We start from the raw sequence: 15,865 nt of genomic DNA on the forward strand, positions 1-15,865 counted from the left end.
AAAAGTTCTCTAACTCAAACCTTTCAGCTCCGTGTAGCACGAACATCTGACCCAAGGTAACTGAGTTGCATAACCCTCAGGTGATGGGAAATTTCAGCAATCACGACATGAACTTGTTTGTTTTAGACTTATGAGTTTATAAGTTGGTAAAATGTTTCCAGCACCACACATAGGGTGAAGTATTTTTTCTCTGAAAAACTAAAATCAATGCCAGAGAGGGTTAAAATAATTTAATGAAAATGTGAATTCCACACCAACCGCAGGAATAAAATATTATTAGTAAGACAGCAGGAATAAATATAAATAAGAGAAATGCATACAAAACAAGAAAAAGGCACACATGAGAGAACAGGTCACATGACAACACAGCATATTCTCTGAATTTTGTACCCGCAGTTTGAACTAAATAACAGGTAACACATGTATTTATTCAACTTACAGACAATGGAAACAAACAGAAAGAAAACTTGAAGTCATTAGTCATGTTAGTTCAATTCAATTCACTTCAATATGTATAGCACCAAATGAAATGGTGTTTTTCTCAAAGCCTTCACAATGTAAGGTTAAGATCTTAAAGTAATACACAGCAAGGTAAGCTTGCAGCGTATTACTTTAAGGTCTTAACCTTACAGTATTAAAAAGAAAACCCTAACAGACAAACTCTGAGCAAGCAATATGTAACAGTGGAGAGGAAAAACCAGGCAATCGCGACCGCGCCAATTTAAGACGCAAGCAACCTCCGCTGCTAAACAAATTTATAGACTGAAGATTTGGAGACAAAGAAGCCTAAATGGAGACAGAAGACAACGCCGTCAACCGAGAAAACTATGTAGAAAAGACGGAGGACGAGTGCCTGTGGCCGTACCGGAGGAATGGGTTTTTCATGTAGAGAGGGAGAAAAGGAGACAGCGTCCAGATGCAGTGCAAACTTTGACCTCTACAGTGATATCAGCTTACAAGACTTCAGCATCTAATCTAAAAAAACACATTGAGGTAAGAAGTCTTACAACTATACCTGTACGATATTGTTTTTTTTATTTTTCATGTGTGTTAAGGTCATTAGTTTGGCTAAGATATTGTCACTGCCGTTGGTTAGCCTGATACAGTATTAAAGTAACACGGAGCTAGCTAACTCGTACAATTATAATATAACACAATTGAGCTACACTTCTTAGGAATGTTTTAGCTTATTTAGACAACCATCATCATTACAATAAATTAAATCTTGAGTCATATAAAACTCAGAGGCCTAAAATCAGCTGGTCTATATTAAAAACAAAAATGGCACACACTGCTGAGCTGCATCTCAAATTAATCTTCCAGCTCTCAGTTGACACATAGCAGAGCCACTGATGGATCAGTATCATCGGCCAAATATAGGTCTATCATAGTGACATGGGTCTTAATCGGTAGGGTTATATGTTTCCCAATGTGATTTTTTTTTTACAGAACATAATGTGGATTGTTTTGATTTGTTAGCTCTATGGGCAGCATTTTTGTGTATGTGATCCGTTTTCTGAACTAGCGTGCAAAAGATTGAGAGGGTGTCGCATATTTGACATGCTTGCCGGTGTTGTGCCAAAAAGTGATTGTCTGCCAAAAACTGATTTCCGGTATTTGCCAAAAAGCGATTGCTCATATTTAAAGTGCTATAAGTAACTTGTTGGGCTATAATATGTTAAACATATGTCAAATGCATCCCTTATGGATGACATAAAGTCATCTTGAGCCACAAACAACATTCGTGTAACAAGATACAAGCCGCAATCAGTTTTTGGCAGCGACTTTTATATAACCTTTATTTATGCAGTAAAAAAAATCTCATTAACATTAAAAATGTATTTTGTAAGAGTAAGTTGCCCAACAGGACAGCAGAAATGGCAGCAAATATTACAATAGTTCTGTAAAAATATTTTAAGTGGGGATAAAGGACCGGATTGGTTATAATGTAAGTACAAGTTGTAAAGATACTTAAAAAACAGATAATTTTTTAATTCTTTATGTAACCCCTTTGTATCCCCTGTTCACCGAAGTCTATTTACGAACATACGTAAAGATATTACACAGAAAAAATACACAGAAACACTGGAAATCAGTTTTTGGCAGACAATCACTTTTTGGCACAACACCGGTTCTCTTGATGATCAAGGTAAATATGTGAGTAAAATTGGACACCTACCAATATGGTTGCAAATTTTGTGAATTTTCTTTAATAGACGGTTGAAAACGTGAGCAGACTCTTAATATTTAATAAGAAGATCCCTATTTTTTTGTTTTGTTTTGTTTTGTTTCACACATGGTAATGCATTCCCATACACAACCTTCCTTTCAATTAAAGTAACACTGTTTCCATGCATGAAAAGGAGCAGGAAGAAGAATAAATTCTTATTGATACCTGCCCCCTATCTGTGATAATACAAGTAGGCAACCAAAATTACACTATGACAATTTTCTGCACATAACAAAACAAAACAAAGCAAACAGAACAATATACTCAACAATGAGCAATACCACTAAATATCAAACTAAAAGGATCATTTTTCTACAATTAAATTCTATTCTTTTCAACTTCTTCATATTGGTTTATCATTTTATTCTTATAGTAGGTTTTAAATTGGGAAACATTTATACAACACTTAAGATGATCACTGAGAGAATTCCAGTTTCTTATGCCATTGACTGTTGGACACATTTGCCTTTGTGTGGTTCGAGCAAACCGGTGCTTAAAATAAAACTTCCTTCTGCCATCCCCATTTTCTGAACACAATACAAATAAACTTTGTAACTTAAGAGGTAGTGTTTTATTTTTCGCCCTAAACATAATAGTTAAAGTCTGTAATTTCACTATGTTTTCTAGTTTTAACAATTTCGATTTTATAAACAAATTATTAGTGTGTTCTCTATATTTAACATTATGCATAATTCGAAGCGCTCTCTTCTGTAATAAATATGTAGTCATTAGGGGTGCAACGATACACAAAATTCACGGTTCGGTTCGGTTCGATACTTTGGTGTCACGGTTCGATATTTTTTCGATACAAAAAAAATGTTCATTATAAATATATATTTTAACTCAAAAGTACAGTTTTTAAATTTAACCCTAACCTTTGTGCGTGTTTTTTATTTTGACAGCGAATGCGCACCTGCGGACCACTTATGTGCAGCCCTGGTTATTTAGCTCGTCATATTGCAGCCACAGAAATTCTTTTGTCCATGAAACCATAAAGCTGCACTTTCTTTTTGCCTTATAGTCTGATTTGTCATAACTTCTCCGTTTTGTGGTAAGCTTTTCTTTGGCTGTCACTTCTTCACCCTGACCTGTCTTATTTGGCTCAGCAGAACTAAAATATATATCTGTCTGTGAAGGTTCTCAGTCATCCAGGTCATCGTAGTCAAATATATATCCTGCTGCTTTTACACACACTCACATAAGCTCAGTGATTCTCTGCGCGATCAACCTCTCACATGTTTAAGCTTGCTGCGGGAGATTTCACTTGTCATGTTTGCATAGTAAGCTAACGATTAATAAGACGATGTCAGAGGAATTGGTGCACAAATTATCATCACTCACAGATCAGTGCTGTCGCTCTCTATACACAGTTCGCGCAATTGCAAAGTGAAAGCAAAAAACAAGCGCAAATTCAAACGCGATTTCAATATGTCACATATTGACAGTGGCTCACCGATGCCAATGACATAATTACCCAGCTACATTTCTGAAAGAATGCAAAAGCATTGACATATATTTTTCCTACAATAGCCCGACGGGCAGGGAAGAGATAGATTTTGGTAGCCCGACTGAAAAAATCGCTAGCCCCCGGACGTCGGGCTAGCGATATTGCGAGCCCTGTATCTGATTGAGGAATCACTCATCTTTGGAAAAGAGAGTTTATTACAGAGAAATGCCTCTTTCCAAAATAAAAGCTATACTATCCGCTTCTTCTGGGCTATATTCTCAGCAGCATAAGGAGAATCATGTGCTAACAGCTGTCTAAATGACTCGGCTAAAGTTAGTAGCATGCTTGTTGTTTTTGTCTTTGCACTAGGATGATGTCGGCGTAAATGTACAGTCATATTCGTTGTGTTCCCACTAGTGCTTTCAGGTTAATCTCGTTGAAATGACCTTAACGCCACAACACGGCAAATCTCCGTTAACGAGCTACTGCCGATCGCTCCGTGCATGGGGCTAGACGGCCAACACGTTAACGAGCTAACTGCGCTAACACACTAGTTCACACCAATGTAATTGAGCATTACATGGCACATCCAACATACTGTTTTACTTTAGTCCATGACGCGCTTACCTTCAGGGTCATACGTCACATGAAAACCAAAATAATTCCAAACGCCAGATCTGAATGAGGGTGGGGGAGGTCCATGTTGCAAGGAGAGCTTAACTTCTGTCTCGCTAGCTTGCCCTGCTCCTTCTGACGATGCTGTCTGTGTTGAGCGCTCAGTGAATCTGCATTCGACTACTCCGCCTAGGCTGCACTGTCGAGCCTAGGCGGAGTAGTCGAACGCAGATTCACTGAGCGCTCAACACAGACAGCATCGTCAGAAGGAAAGTTGATAAAATAAATTACAAATTTTGTATTGTTCGATACATATGCGTACCGAACCGAAAGCACTGTATCGAACGGTTCAATATCGATACGAATATCGTTGCACCCCTAGTAGTCATAGTGGCTTTTGTTGTTGTATCTTACAGGTTGAGTCCCGCAGAAGTTGCATTCCTAAGGCTGTACCACCATGAAGCCACTGGTGAAAGCTTCAAACATCCTCCAGTCTGAGTCCACTTCCTTCATGGGAGGGCTGCTGCCAGTAATCCAACAACTACTGTCCAAACTTAGCAGGCTGGAGACATCAAGCAAGACATGCATGCCACTCATCAGAGTGCAACATGGCCTTCAAAAGCATTTTGGACCGATGATGGAGGATCCAGAGTTGGCTGCAGCTGCAGTCCTCTTACCCAAGTTCAAGCCTTCCTGGACTGATAGAGCAGATGTAATGTAGGCTGGTATGCCAGATTCATATGATCCCATTTTTGTGTATTATTACATTTGAACACATGTTTATGTCACCTAATACATTGTAAGTTATTGATGGTGTGTCCTTAATATCAAACGATCCTTGTTGAGAATTAGCTGATTTTAAGTTTGTGTGTTCAGGAATAATTACTTAAATTTAAATAACAAAATTGTGTTATCTACTTGCAGCCTTGACATACATCATACAACATCTTTAAAAGATTGAGCATGAGAGTGAGGATCAGCAAAGAGAGTCATGAAGATGAATTCTTCTCCAGACCAATCTCCAGAAGGCTGCAAATTGCAGTTGAGCTTGATGGTTATCTTGCTTGTGCCACAGACACCATGGAGCTGCTGCACTCCTTCTCAGCCATCAAGAACCTCTCTCTTAAGCTGAACACAGCTCTGCTTGCTTCTGCTGCGTGTGAACAACTTTTTAGCTGTACTGGTTTACTCTTCACAGCCAAACAAAGCCAGATAGCCTCTGTCAATTTAGAAAAGCCGCTCTTGCTGAAACGGAACAAAAGGTTCTGATAGTGAAGTGTGACAGAAATGCTATTATGTGTGAGAGTTTAAGACACTTACCTGCCTGTTGTTCACAGTGTATTGGGAAAGGTTTAACTGTTCCATGCAGGTTCAGAAACATTTTTGTCATTGTTTTAACAAACAACTTTTCTGCTGTATATTTATATTTATTTACAAAACAAATTACCTTTCTGTACCTTTTTAATCTGAGAAATGTGCTTTGAACATAAATATTTTATACTGATGAATCGAATCGAATGCCTGCTATAGGACCAGTCAAAGGATTTTCAAAAGTGACTCCATGAATTTAAAAGAGCCATTATAATTTTAAAACTAGCCAATTTAAAGTCTCCAATTAGTATTCTAGAAACATTTTAAAATCGATATCACTATTTTTCCTACATTACAGAAACCTTGTTACTTGACTCGAAGGTTCAATATCTACAGCTTGTCCACGTCCGATTTAATATCAACAATTTCATCTTCAATTAATTTGCTATGTAATTCCATAAGAACTTCTCCATGTGTCCAGTTTTTACACAGGACTTCAAAAATCATCTGTCGAGGTTTGTGAACTTCTCTAAGGGGATTTTGGCAAATTCATCCTTGGTTTTAGCCCAGATTCTGTTGGTAAGCCTGTTGCAGATGACTGCAACTCTTTCCTGAATGAAGAACGTGCCGAAACATTTTCCAATCCGCATAACTAGTTTTTCTACACAGATTTCCACCAATATATTTATGTTTCTTGTGTCAACTTATCAATATCTGTTACTAAAAATTACTGTCTTTCATCTGTAATAAAATGATCAGTGTGGCTGCTCTACCAGGTGTAACAATTAGGTTAAACATCCAGGCATCCATGAAAACGGAATTTATTAAACTTAATGGAGTTAGCAGGAAGTTAGCTCGCTAGTTTTTATCTAAATATAATATAGCCTGTCCTGACTGAGAGATTTCTGAAACAAATTAAAACGTACAGCTCTGCTATCACTTCCGACATAAATGAAGACAAGAAAGTAAACAGCACTGACGTTTGTAGGGTTACTGAAGTTTGGCTAGCTGATGTGCTACGTGATCGCTAGCGACACAGCTATGTTAGCATAATATAAACAGTGAAGGTCGAGGATGAACGCTAACTTTATTCCACTCGATAAAAGTTGCCGTGAGGATTCTTGATGGTCAGGGTCAAATGCAATCGCATGGCAGGATGCTGTAAACGGACCAAACTTAAGTCAGGAGAACAACTGAGATAATTCATCCACTGAGCTTTAAAATGAATAGCGGTAATAAAAACAGAGAGGGCGACAGTGATCACTGACTGTTTTAGGGGCTTTTTGAGAATAAAAAGAACCAGATACAAAGCATTAAAACTTGTTAAAAACACAAAAGCCTTATTTAACGCAGGGTACTTTGGAAGCAGGATTCATCACGTCATCAATTAAAGACCGGATAGTAATAGTAGCAGTTACTGTTACTATAGTTACATTATACTGTTAGTGCAATTACATTAGTATCTGCTACTGCTACCACACTTGAAGTGTTGGTCCTTGGTGTGGATTAAGTCTGATGATTCAAAATAAATTGCAGTTCAAACTTTCATCTTCTGTCATCTTCTTAATTAAAATAGTTGCAAATATCAACATTTCTTCTCTATAGTGTCCAGATGTTTATAAATCCAGTGGACCAGATTGGTGTCAGAACCTAAACCACATAACCACATACTGGGCAGTTCTAGCATCACAGAATACTTCAAATACAAGAGTCATATATTAACATGTTGATGTGCACTAACTAATAACGCATTTGATATATTTCCATCTATATAAGTATGAGTTCAGAGTGCCCTCCGACCTACTATATCTTCTATATAAAAGTAAACCCCACAGTAATCACATTACTGCTGTAATGTGTAATCAAGCTAAGACGTTTTTAAATGTTAGGCTCCTGTTCCAAAAACCAACAAAGTGGGATTTTCATGGAAGTGAGCAAGTCATACTCTTTAACAGAATAGGATTAGGGCCACTGGGGGAAAAAAGTGCGCACATCAAAATAAATCTGAGGAAAAAGTCAGAATTCAGAGAAAAATAAGTCAGAATTCTGACTTTTTTCTTATAATTCTGACTTTTTTTCTCAGAATTCAGACTTTTTCCTCAGAATTATTTTTTTCAGAATTCTGAGAAAAAAGTCAGAATTCTGACTTTAATCTCAGAATTCTGACTTTTTTTTTCTTAGAATTCTGACTTTTTCCTCAGAATTGTTTTTTCTCAGAATTCTGAGAAAAAAGTCAGAATTCTGAGAAAAAAAAATCAGAATTCTGACTTTGATCTCAGAATTCTGGAAAAGAAGAAAAAAAAAAAAGATGTGCCCATTTTTTTTTCCATTGGCCCTAATCTTCTTCGGTACAACCCTTTACTTTAAAACACAAGTAATACTTCATTTACCCCCTCAAGAACATTTATATTACTGTGTGTGTGCCCCCTTCATGATTTTAGCTTTTTGCATATTTGTCACCCTGATCATTTCACTGTAACATCTCAGTTGAGGTAAAAAAAAAAATAATAATTAAGAAAAAAATGGAGCGAAAATGGCATCCAAGGGAGAGTTCAGGGAGAAAACCACTGCTGAGTATAAACAGGACAAACGCTCATCTCACATTTTTTGAAATGCTTCTGCATGATCCCCAAGACTTTGAGGAAAATATTCTGTAGACTGTTTGGATAGACAAAAGTGGAACTATTTTGAATCCCATTACATCACACTAACAACATTTCACATTTCAAACATGGTGGTGGCAGTGTGATGGTACCCAGGAGCCATAAATTCTGCTCTCTACTAAAATCCATCCATCAGTTCCTGTCCTGAAGCTCAAGCACACTGAGGTTAAGCAGCAGGACAAAGATCAGAAACACAGCAGGAAGTCCACCTCTGGATGGCTCAGAAAAACAAAATGAAGGCATTAGAGTGGCTGAGTCAAAGTCCAGATTGACTCAGCCAAGATGCCAAGATGCCTTGGTGTGACTTTAAACAGGTCTGTCATGCTGGAAAACCCTTCAATGTGTATGAAATGAAAACAATTCTGCAAAGAATAGTGGGCTAAAATTCCTCCACAGCAATATGAAAGACTTATATTGTCAGTTATCAGAAAACCCAATTGTAGTTCTTGCTGCCAAAGGTGGTGGAAAATTTTAAAAAAGATCTGTCTCTGCTGAGTTAATGGTAAAAATCTATGCTCTAAATTTTGCTATTTTCCTTTATTATGGCCTGAATTGAATGAGTTGATTGATCTCTCATTTGCTCAAGAAAAGAGATCTGCTGATGCGCAAAATTAATTTGAAATTAACTAGGTGTGAGGTGTATATTTACATAAATAAAAATAGAAAACAGCAGCTGACTGGATTAAATATGGAGGACAAAACCTGCCAAAATATAAAATAAATACAAAAATATATTCATACCAATTAAAATGTACAGTAAGTGCCATTAAATGCACAAAATGTAACAACTAAAGAATCATTAATTATATAATGTGACATAACTGTTTTATTGTAAATTAATTTAGATTGGATCCTCTGTTTGTCTACACATATTTATGTATTTATTTAGTTGTTTATTTAGGTGTACAATGATCCTCACTGTAAATGACACTTTTTTTCTTGTAAATTATAATGTTACTCTTGGATTTTTGTTTTTTCCCTGTTTATTTAATTGTTTGTTGATACAATTGGGACTTCACTGTTGAGCCTTTTTTCTCAGACGTATCCCTATTTTTTTCTCTTGTCTTTCAATCTACTGTCATATCAAAGTATCTGAAGAATAAAATAACACTATAATGATGTATGCTTTTGTTCTCAATTTATAATCACTTTGAGATGTTAAATAACATATTTAATAAAGAGACATGTTAAAAATTAGGTAAAGATCAGTCAGACCTGGTAACAATGGTTTGGGTCACACATGTTTTTGGTTTTTATTTTGTTTTGTTTTGTTTTCTAAATCTACCAACAAATTACTGGCATGTTTGCCAGCATGTTGTAATACCTCCTGACTGACAGAGGGCGCTGTTGGATGTTTCCTGCGTGTGATACTGGGGGGGTTCCGGTGGAAAACAACAACAACCTGTTAGAGGAGTTAACGCTGAAGAATAGGCGGCAGCATGTTTTCTACCGTGAAGGAAAGGGTTGGGGAGGTGCTGTTACCGGGGGACGAGTTCTCCTTCGAGGCCGAAGAGAACATTTCTCTGACGGCGCCGGTGAAGTCGGAGAAGGTGATGTGCGGTCCGGGCCTGCGGCGCTGCGGTGACCGGCTAGTGGTATGTAAGAGCGGCGTGCTGCGACACAAGGAGCCCAACGTGTTCTGGATCGATTCCCAACAGAGAAGGGTGAGAGAAATATTAGTAAGATAACGCCAGTGTGAGTTTCTGATAACCTAATTCATCGATAGGGGCTGGTTTTCTGCTCTCTGGATGCTAATTTATCTCAGAAACCTGGAAGTGTGAAACGTGTGTTTCTCTCAGTGTTCAAGTATAACCCCGAATTAATCACAGCACCAAGCAGACCTCCGTAAACCAGTGCGTGCTGGGAGCTGATTATGTCTCTCTTTATCCTCAGTATGTCCCAGCTAAAGGAGAGAGCATCATCGGGATCGTCACCGCCAAATCTGGAGATGTCTTCAAGGTGGACTTCGGAGGGAGTGAGCAGGCGTCTCTGTCCTACCTGGCATTCGAAGGAGCGACCAAGAGGAACAGACCCAACGTCCAGGTATCCAAAATCAGACTGGAGTTTGGTGTGCAGGGAACTCTAAAGGTAATCCACCTTTAGGTTAAAGAGAGCCACTGTAATGATTCCCCCTCTCTCCTCCCTGTGTGTTTGTGTGTCACCTGTACAGATGGGCGACCTGGTGTTTGCTCAGTTCCTCATAGCCAATAAGGACATGGAACCAGAGCTGGTGTGTATTGACAGCTCAGGACGAGCTAATGGGATGGGAGTGTTTGGAACAGGAGGTCTGCTATTCAGAGTCTCTCTTGGTCTTGTCAGAAGGTAACTGACACATGGCACCCTCTGCAGCTAACATGACACCAGCATTTGTGTCTATGGTCTTTTTAACTCAGGCTAAACATTACTTTCCCCCCCTCAGGCTGCTGGCACCCCAAAGCAACATCCGCTCAGACCTTGAGCACCTCTTCCCGTGTGAGCTTGTGGTCGGGATGAACGGACGCATTTGGGTCAAATCGGCCAGCGTGCAGCAGACGCTGATCATCGCAAACCTGTTGCAGAGTGCCGAAACCATGACGGCCCAGCAGAGACAGCAGCTGTTCAGGAAGGTCCAGCAGGGGGCGTTCTAGACGACTTCTTGACTCCAGGACACCGACTGAACCAGCAGAGCCCACACTGTAGACCACTTCAGACCTGAGTCCAGGTGTAATGCTGCAGTGATGTCACTCCTGGGCTCTGTGACATTACACTGAGCATGGCTACAGCTGTTCAGTGTTTAAAGGATCATTACATGTTTTCACATGGAGCTCCAGTCTGAACGTTTTTGAAAAGCAGCTGTCAAAGAACCTGCCCACTCAAAAACCACAAACATGACAGACTCAAGATGAAAATAAATAAAACTAGATGAGGGTGAGGGGGGAATATTAAAAAAAAAAAAAAAAAGTAATGTCAAAATTATAAATGTTCAGAGAAGTTGAGGATTGACCAAAGAGCGGCTCCTTCCTACAATCCTGGAGCAGTTTGGTGACAGTCTGTGCCTTTTTCACCACATCACAAGGTAAAGTGATCCCTCAGAGATCTGCATATTAATATCTCAGATCCAGGACCAGAAAATTCCACTATTAATGAGATTGAGAATCTGTGATCAACTGGAGTGCTGATGAGGCAGGAATGGATCTAGAGCACATTACGGAGATCTGTAGAGGTTACAAAGAAGGGTCAACACTGTAAATACTAACTCTGTGCATACATTTGATTTATTTGCCAATAAAAGCCTTTAAAATGTATAAATTGCTTTGTTCTCTATGAGATGGAGACATTTAAAAAAGCTGAAGCACACATTTCTGACACTGTCAAAACCTTTAGCCATGACTATTTTCTTTTTTTTAATCGGCTCCAAGTCCAACATGAACAGCTTGGCTTCCTGATGGCAGACACAGCAGCAGCATAACTGGAGACACTGCGTGATAAAATTTGTATTTTCATGATTCCTTTAGATTTTCAGATAGTCTGAAGTTGATAATTGTCCCGCTGTTAATGAACCCAAAGATGGGATCAGGATCAAAATTAAAAACTGAAGCATAACGTGCATTTATCAAATATGGATTTAATTTTTTACTTCTGGTTTTTAAAGAGGTTTAAATTTAAGTGTTAAGTAAAAAGAAAATTGTTTTTAATTTTTTTTTTAATTCTAAATGACTGTAGGTGACCTGCAGCATCTGTGTTGACCACCAGGGGGCAGTGGAACACGGCAACACATAAAAACAAAGACAAAAGAAAATAATATTTAAAAAAGACCAAAGCAACTGTTTCATAGACAGTGATAAGAACACAGTTTCATGCTTGTTTACTGCATTAATATTATCTCATAAATTCACAGGAATATTAATGCTGTTCTGCAGCTTATAGATCTTTATCTGCTGTTGTCTGTCACCTCTCCCTCTGATAACGTCTCTGACTGGAGCTCACTTGGTCAAGTTTGAATAGAAGAGAAACGATGCACCAAATGCCTCCTCTGCTATTGTGCTATCAGATAATGAACCGCAACCTGCAAAGGCAGTTGGTAACCATGACATAAAGAAGTAACCGCCAACTTCCTTATCCTCCCTTATCTCTGACACATGTCTGATGAGGGCTTAACACAGTGCAGTGATGGTCTCAAACATTCATCACTTTCTAAAAATGATTCTCCAGTTTTTTCATTTAGGAAATTCAGGCCTCCACACTTAGTCTGGTTTCACATGTGGGTGTATGGAGGTCGCTTCCCTTATATCAGGCTTGTTTTGTATCTTCTGTTTGGGGAAAGAACAGATTAAATGTGCACCTGTCACCTCAGTTTGTCAACAACTTGTCACTTTTAAAATCTCGGGTTTGTTTCAGTAAGATTTCAGATTATGTTCCAAGCCTTTTTCATGTTCTTTGAATGAGTCAGGTTTATCTCTTATCTGAAGATTAGTTGCCAAACTAGAAACTTTTCTGCATCCCAGAGCCCCAGCGGCATGAGACATTCGTTTAATTCAAACCAAACTCAGACTGGCAAACACCTTGACTCTTGTTCTTTCCCCAAGAAGCCACATTAGGGTATCGAAGTTATAGGAAAACAACTTTATTCCAAAACAAAGGTGAGCAGAGCAGCTTGAGGACTGGTTTTAAACAGTTGTTAATGACAGTGAGCCAGGGTCAAATTTGAGGAAGCCGGTCGGTTTCAGGCTGATGATCAGCACTCGTAGCACCACAATGACACTGCTTCTTCACAGAAAATGAGAAACTATTAAATGCTTATAGGTAGTCTGTTATATGGTGATTGATACCTTTATTTGGTTTTGTCAATTGTAATGAAACATCATCAGGGAGCACAAATTGACACCTGATTCTTCAGACAGGAGATATTTCTCATGATAGTAAGGCTGCAGACATGAAGATGCTATGAGAAGTAATGCACAAGAAGATGCAACTGAGGAGAGCGCAAAACATGCATTGAGTGGAACGTTCTAGATCACTGCAACTGTATGCAAAACCTTTGTACCTACTTGGAAAGTCAAATATGTGACTGAACAGGACAGCATTTTGGGAACTTGCGAGAAGATATAGCAGAAATCTCAGGGTTGAGTTTAAGAGTAAGAGTAAGAGGTCAATATATGGTGCCACATTTGCCCTTGACCTCCTTAATAGAATACAAATTTGAAGAAATTTGTATTGCATTCAGTATTTAAAAGTCCTTAACTGTGATTTTGTTATTTTTCATATTTCTTAAGTTTTAGTTATTTATATTTTATTTTTTGTAGAGACAGCAGAACTTCGGAGTCCTGAAACAGCGAAGAGCTGCAGGGACTCTGGTCCTTCAGCAGGGGTGTGCTGTTTCATCAAGATCCCAAAAGATTGATTCTGTTCATCTGGACTTAGCTTTTTCAGTGGGAGAATCGTTTTGTCACTCATCCAAGTGACTTCTTCAGTCTCAGCTGACTGCAGGTTTCTTCAGCCTTATAAACAGTAAATTTGCACAATGACTGAAACTAGCCCACTAAATGAACAATGGGCTGTGACTTCAATTTGTTTCATGGAGACTTTAGCAATCATCAAACCTCCAGGTCTGAAAATACCTCAAACTCTCTCAAACTTTCTCTTATGACTACATTCAGTAAACTCACTCTGATCAACACGCTGATAATAAAGGTGTTTGGTTATAAATCTTGTTTGAAAACCACCTTAAACTTCCCGCTGACACTCCCAGTGTCATCTGGAAAGGTATATTACAGTCCTACCATTAGCTCCGTTTATTTACTCAGAGCAGTGCTGGACAAATCTCACACTTAGATGTGACATCAGCAGTGTTGGTCAAGTTACTTGAAAAAAGTAATCAAAACTAATTACTGATTACTTCCCCAAAAAAGTAATCCCGTTACTTTACTGATTACTTATTTTCAAAAGTAATGAATTACTTAGTTACTTTTTAAAAACACGATTTACAACCTGAATAGGTGATAAAGCGATAGATCTTTCAGCCCAATTCTACTTTTTCTGCATAATCCATCATACAAAATGTAATCAAATGAAAAAGTCTCTTTTTTTTTAAACTTGTTTTATCAGTTTTAATCTTTTAACTTTATGCATCAAGCAAAAATTAAATTATATGCACCATTCTCTGACTTGAAGAAATTAGTTTAATATCTAAACCTATTTTCTGCACATTCCAGCACATAAAATAAAATATTTGTTGTGTTTACACTCAGTCTTTCAAATAGATGCAAGTAAAACACAGCAGAAAATAAATAAAATCAAAGACTAGCGGTCCTGTTGCTCTATTTTCACCTGTAAAACAGGAGTGGAGTAGGCGGAGGTGTGCCCTGGTGCAGGTGTGCCGCAGTGGTCAGTGGAAGAATCTGCGAGTTTCTCTGTGAATTTCCCATTACGTCGTTGCGCACTAGGAGCTTGTTTAGGGTTTTTTTCGCTGTAAAAAGAAGTTTTCTTCCCACGCTAATGTTTTTGTCACTTTTTATGGAATCAAACTCAAAGTAAGGTCAGTACTTCCACGCTTTAAACACTGCATGCTCATACTCTCTCCCGCACTCGATATATGATCCACTGTTGCAGCGTTCCTACAGGAAAGTAACAGTAATCTAATTACCGTTTTTACAATAGTAAACCCTTACTTTACTCGTTACTTGAAAAAGTAATTATATTACAGTAACAAGTAACGCGTTACTGCCCATCTCTGGACATCAGTCACTCTTTATTTGGTCTTATGTCACATGACCACATGCTGAGCCCATCCATGCTGGTGCTCTGTTGGTGTAGAAATACACTGAGGTCATACAATCGGTTGTTTTAAATGTTTCCTATTAGATTTTTTTCTCTACTCAGACACTTAATTTATTTAAAATGCTGTCTGCAATACTGTTCTTGATGACCCTGATGAAGGGGACAAGCTGAAACTCTTTGGTCAAGTCATAAAGCTCTTCTTTATACTACATGACTTGGTGAAACTTCATTCTCTATCAAAGGTGTCAGAGCAGCATTATGTATAAACAATACAATATTAGATTATCAAAATGTTACATGTTATTTTCAGTAATTATCTCACTATAATAGTATCCAGAACTTGAAGAACTCATTTGTGAAATGATCTGATGGATTTTAATCCAGTCCTGTGACCAGCATGAAATGCAGTAATGAAATTAAGAAAGAATCATTGCATTCAATTATGTCTTCGATGCAGCAACTGTCAGTTAGTTCCTAATGAATTAAAGTAGCTATGCTGTATTTAAGCATATGACACATCTTTTTGAAATGTTTTTTAAAATATAAGAGTGGAATCTAAGGTAACCTCTGAATATTTAAACTGAACAGCATTTTTTTAACTGTTTTCCATCAGTGTAGATACTTGGGTGAATACGTTGTGTTCATTCTGAAAGAACAGTCACTGATTTCTGTTTATTCAGAATAAAATATGAATGATTTTGGCACTTTTTGAATACTGAATGTTAATTTGGCAGCAATTTGTTCAAGGTCTTTAACGTGTAAATATAGCACTGGGTCATCAGCATACATCAAGGTTTTAACACCATCACACAGATGGAAAATCATATTTACTAAATTGTTTAT

General features: G+C 38.0%; 1 protein-coding gene across 1 annotated transcript; it reads left to right on the top strand.

Moving 5' to 3' along the window:
- The first annotated feature begins 9,643 nt into the window (after positions 1-9,643).
- On the top strand, positions 9,644-11,554 carry exosc3 (exosome component 3). Its single transcript, XM_004571147.3, has 4 exons — positions 9,644-9,930; positions 10,160-10,309; positions 10,437-10,588; positions 10,686-11,554. The coding sequence occupies exons 1-4, from the start codon at positions 9,706-9,708 to the stop codon at positions 10,891-10,893; spliced, it is 735 nt and encodes a 244-aa protein (XP_004571204.1). The 5' UTR covers positions 9,644-9,705; the 3' UTR covers positions 10,894-11,554.
- Positions 11,555-15,865: the final 4,311 nt, after the last annotated feature.

Source organism: Maylandia zebra, linkage group LG2 (assembly GCF_041146795.1).
Source record: "Maylandia zebra isolate NMK-2024a linkage group LG2, Mzebra_GT3a, whole genome shotgun sequence".
Classification (NCBI taxonomy): domain Eukaryota; kingdom Metazoa; phylum Chordata; class Actinopteri; order Cichliformes; family Cichlidae; genus Maylandia; species Maylandia zebra.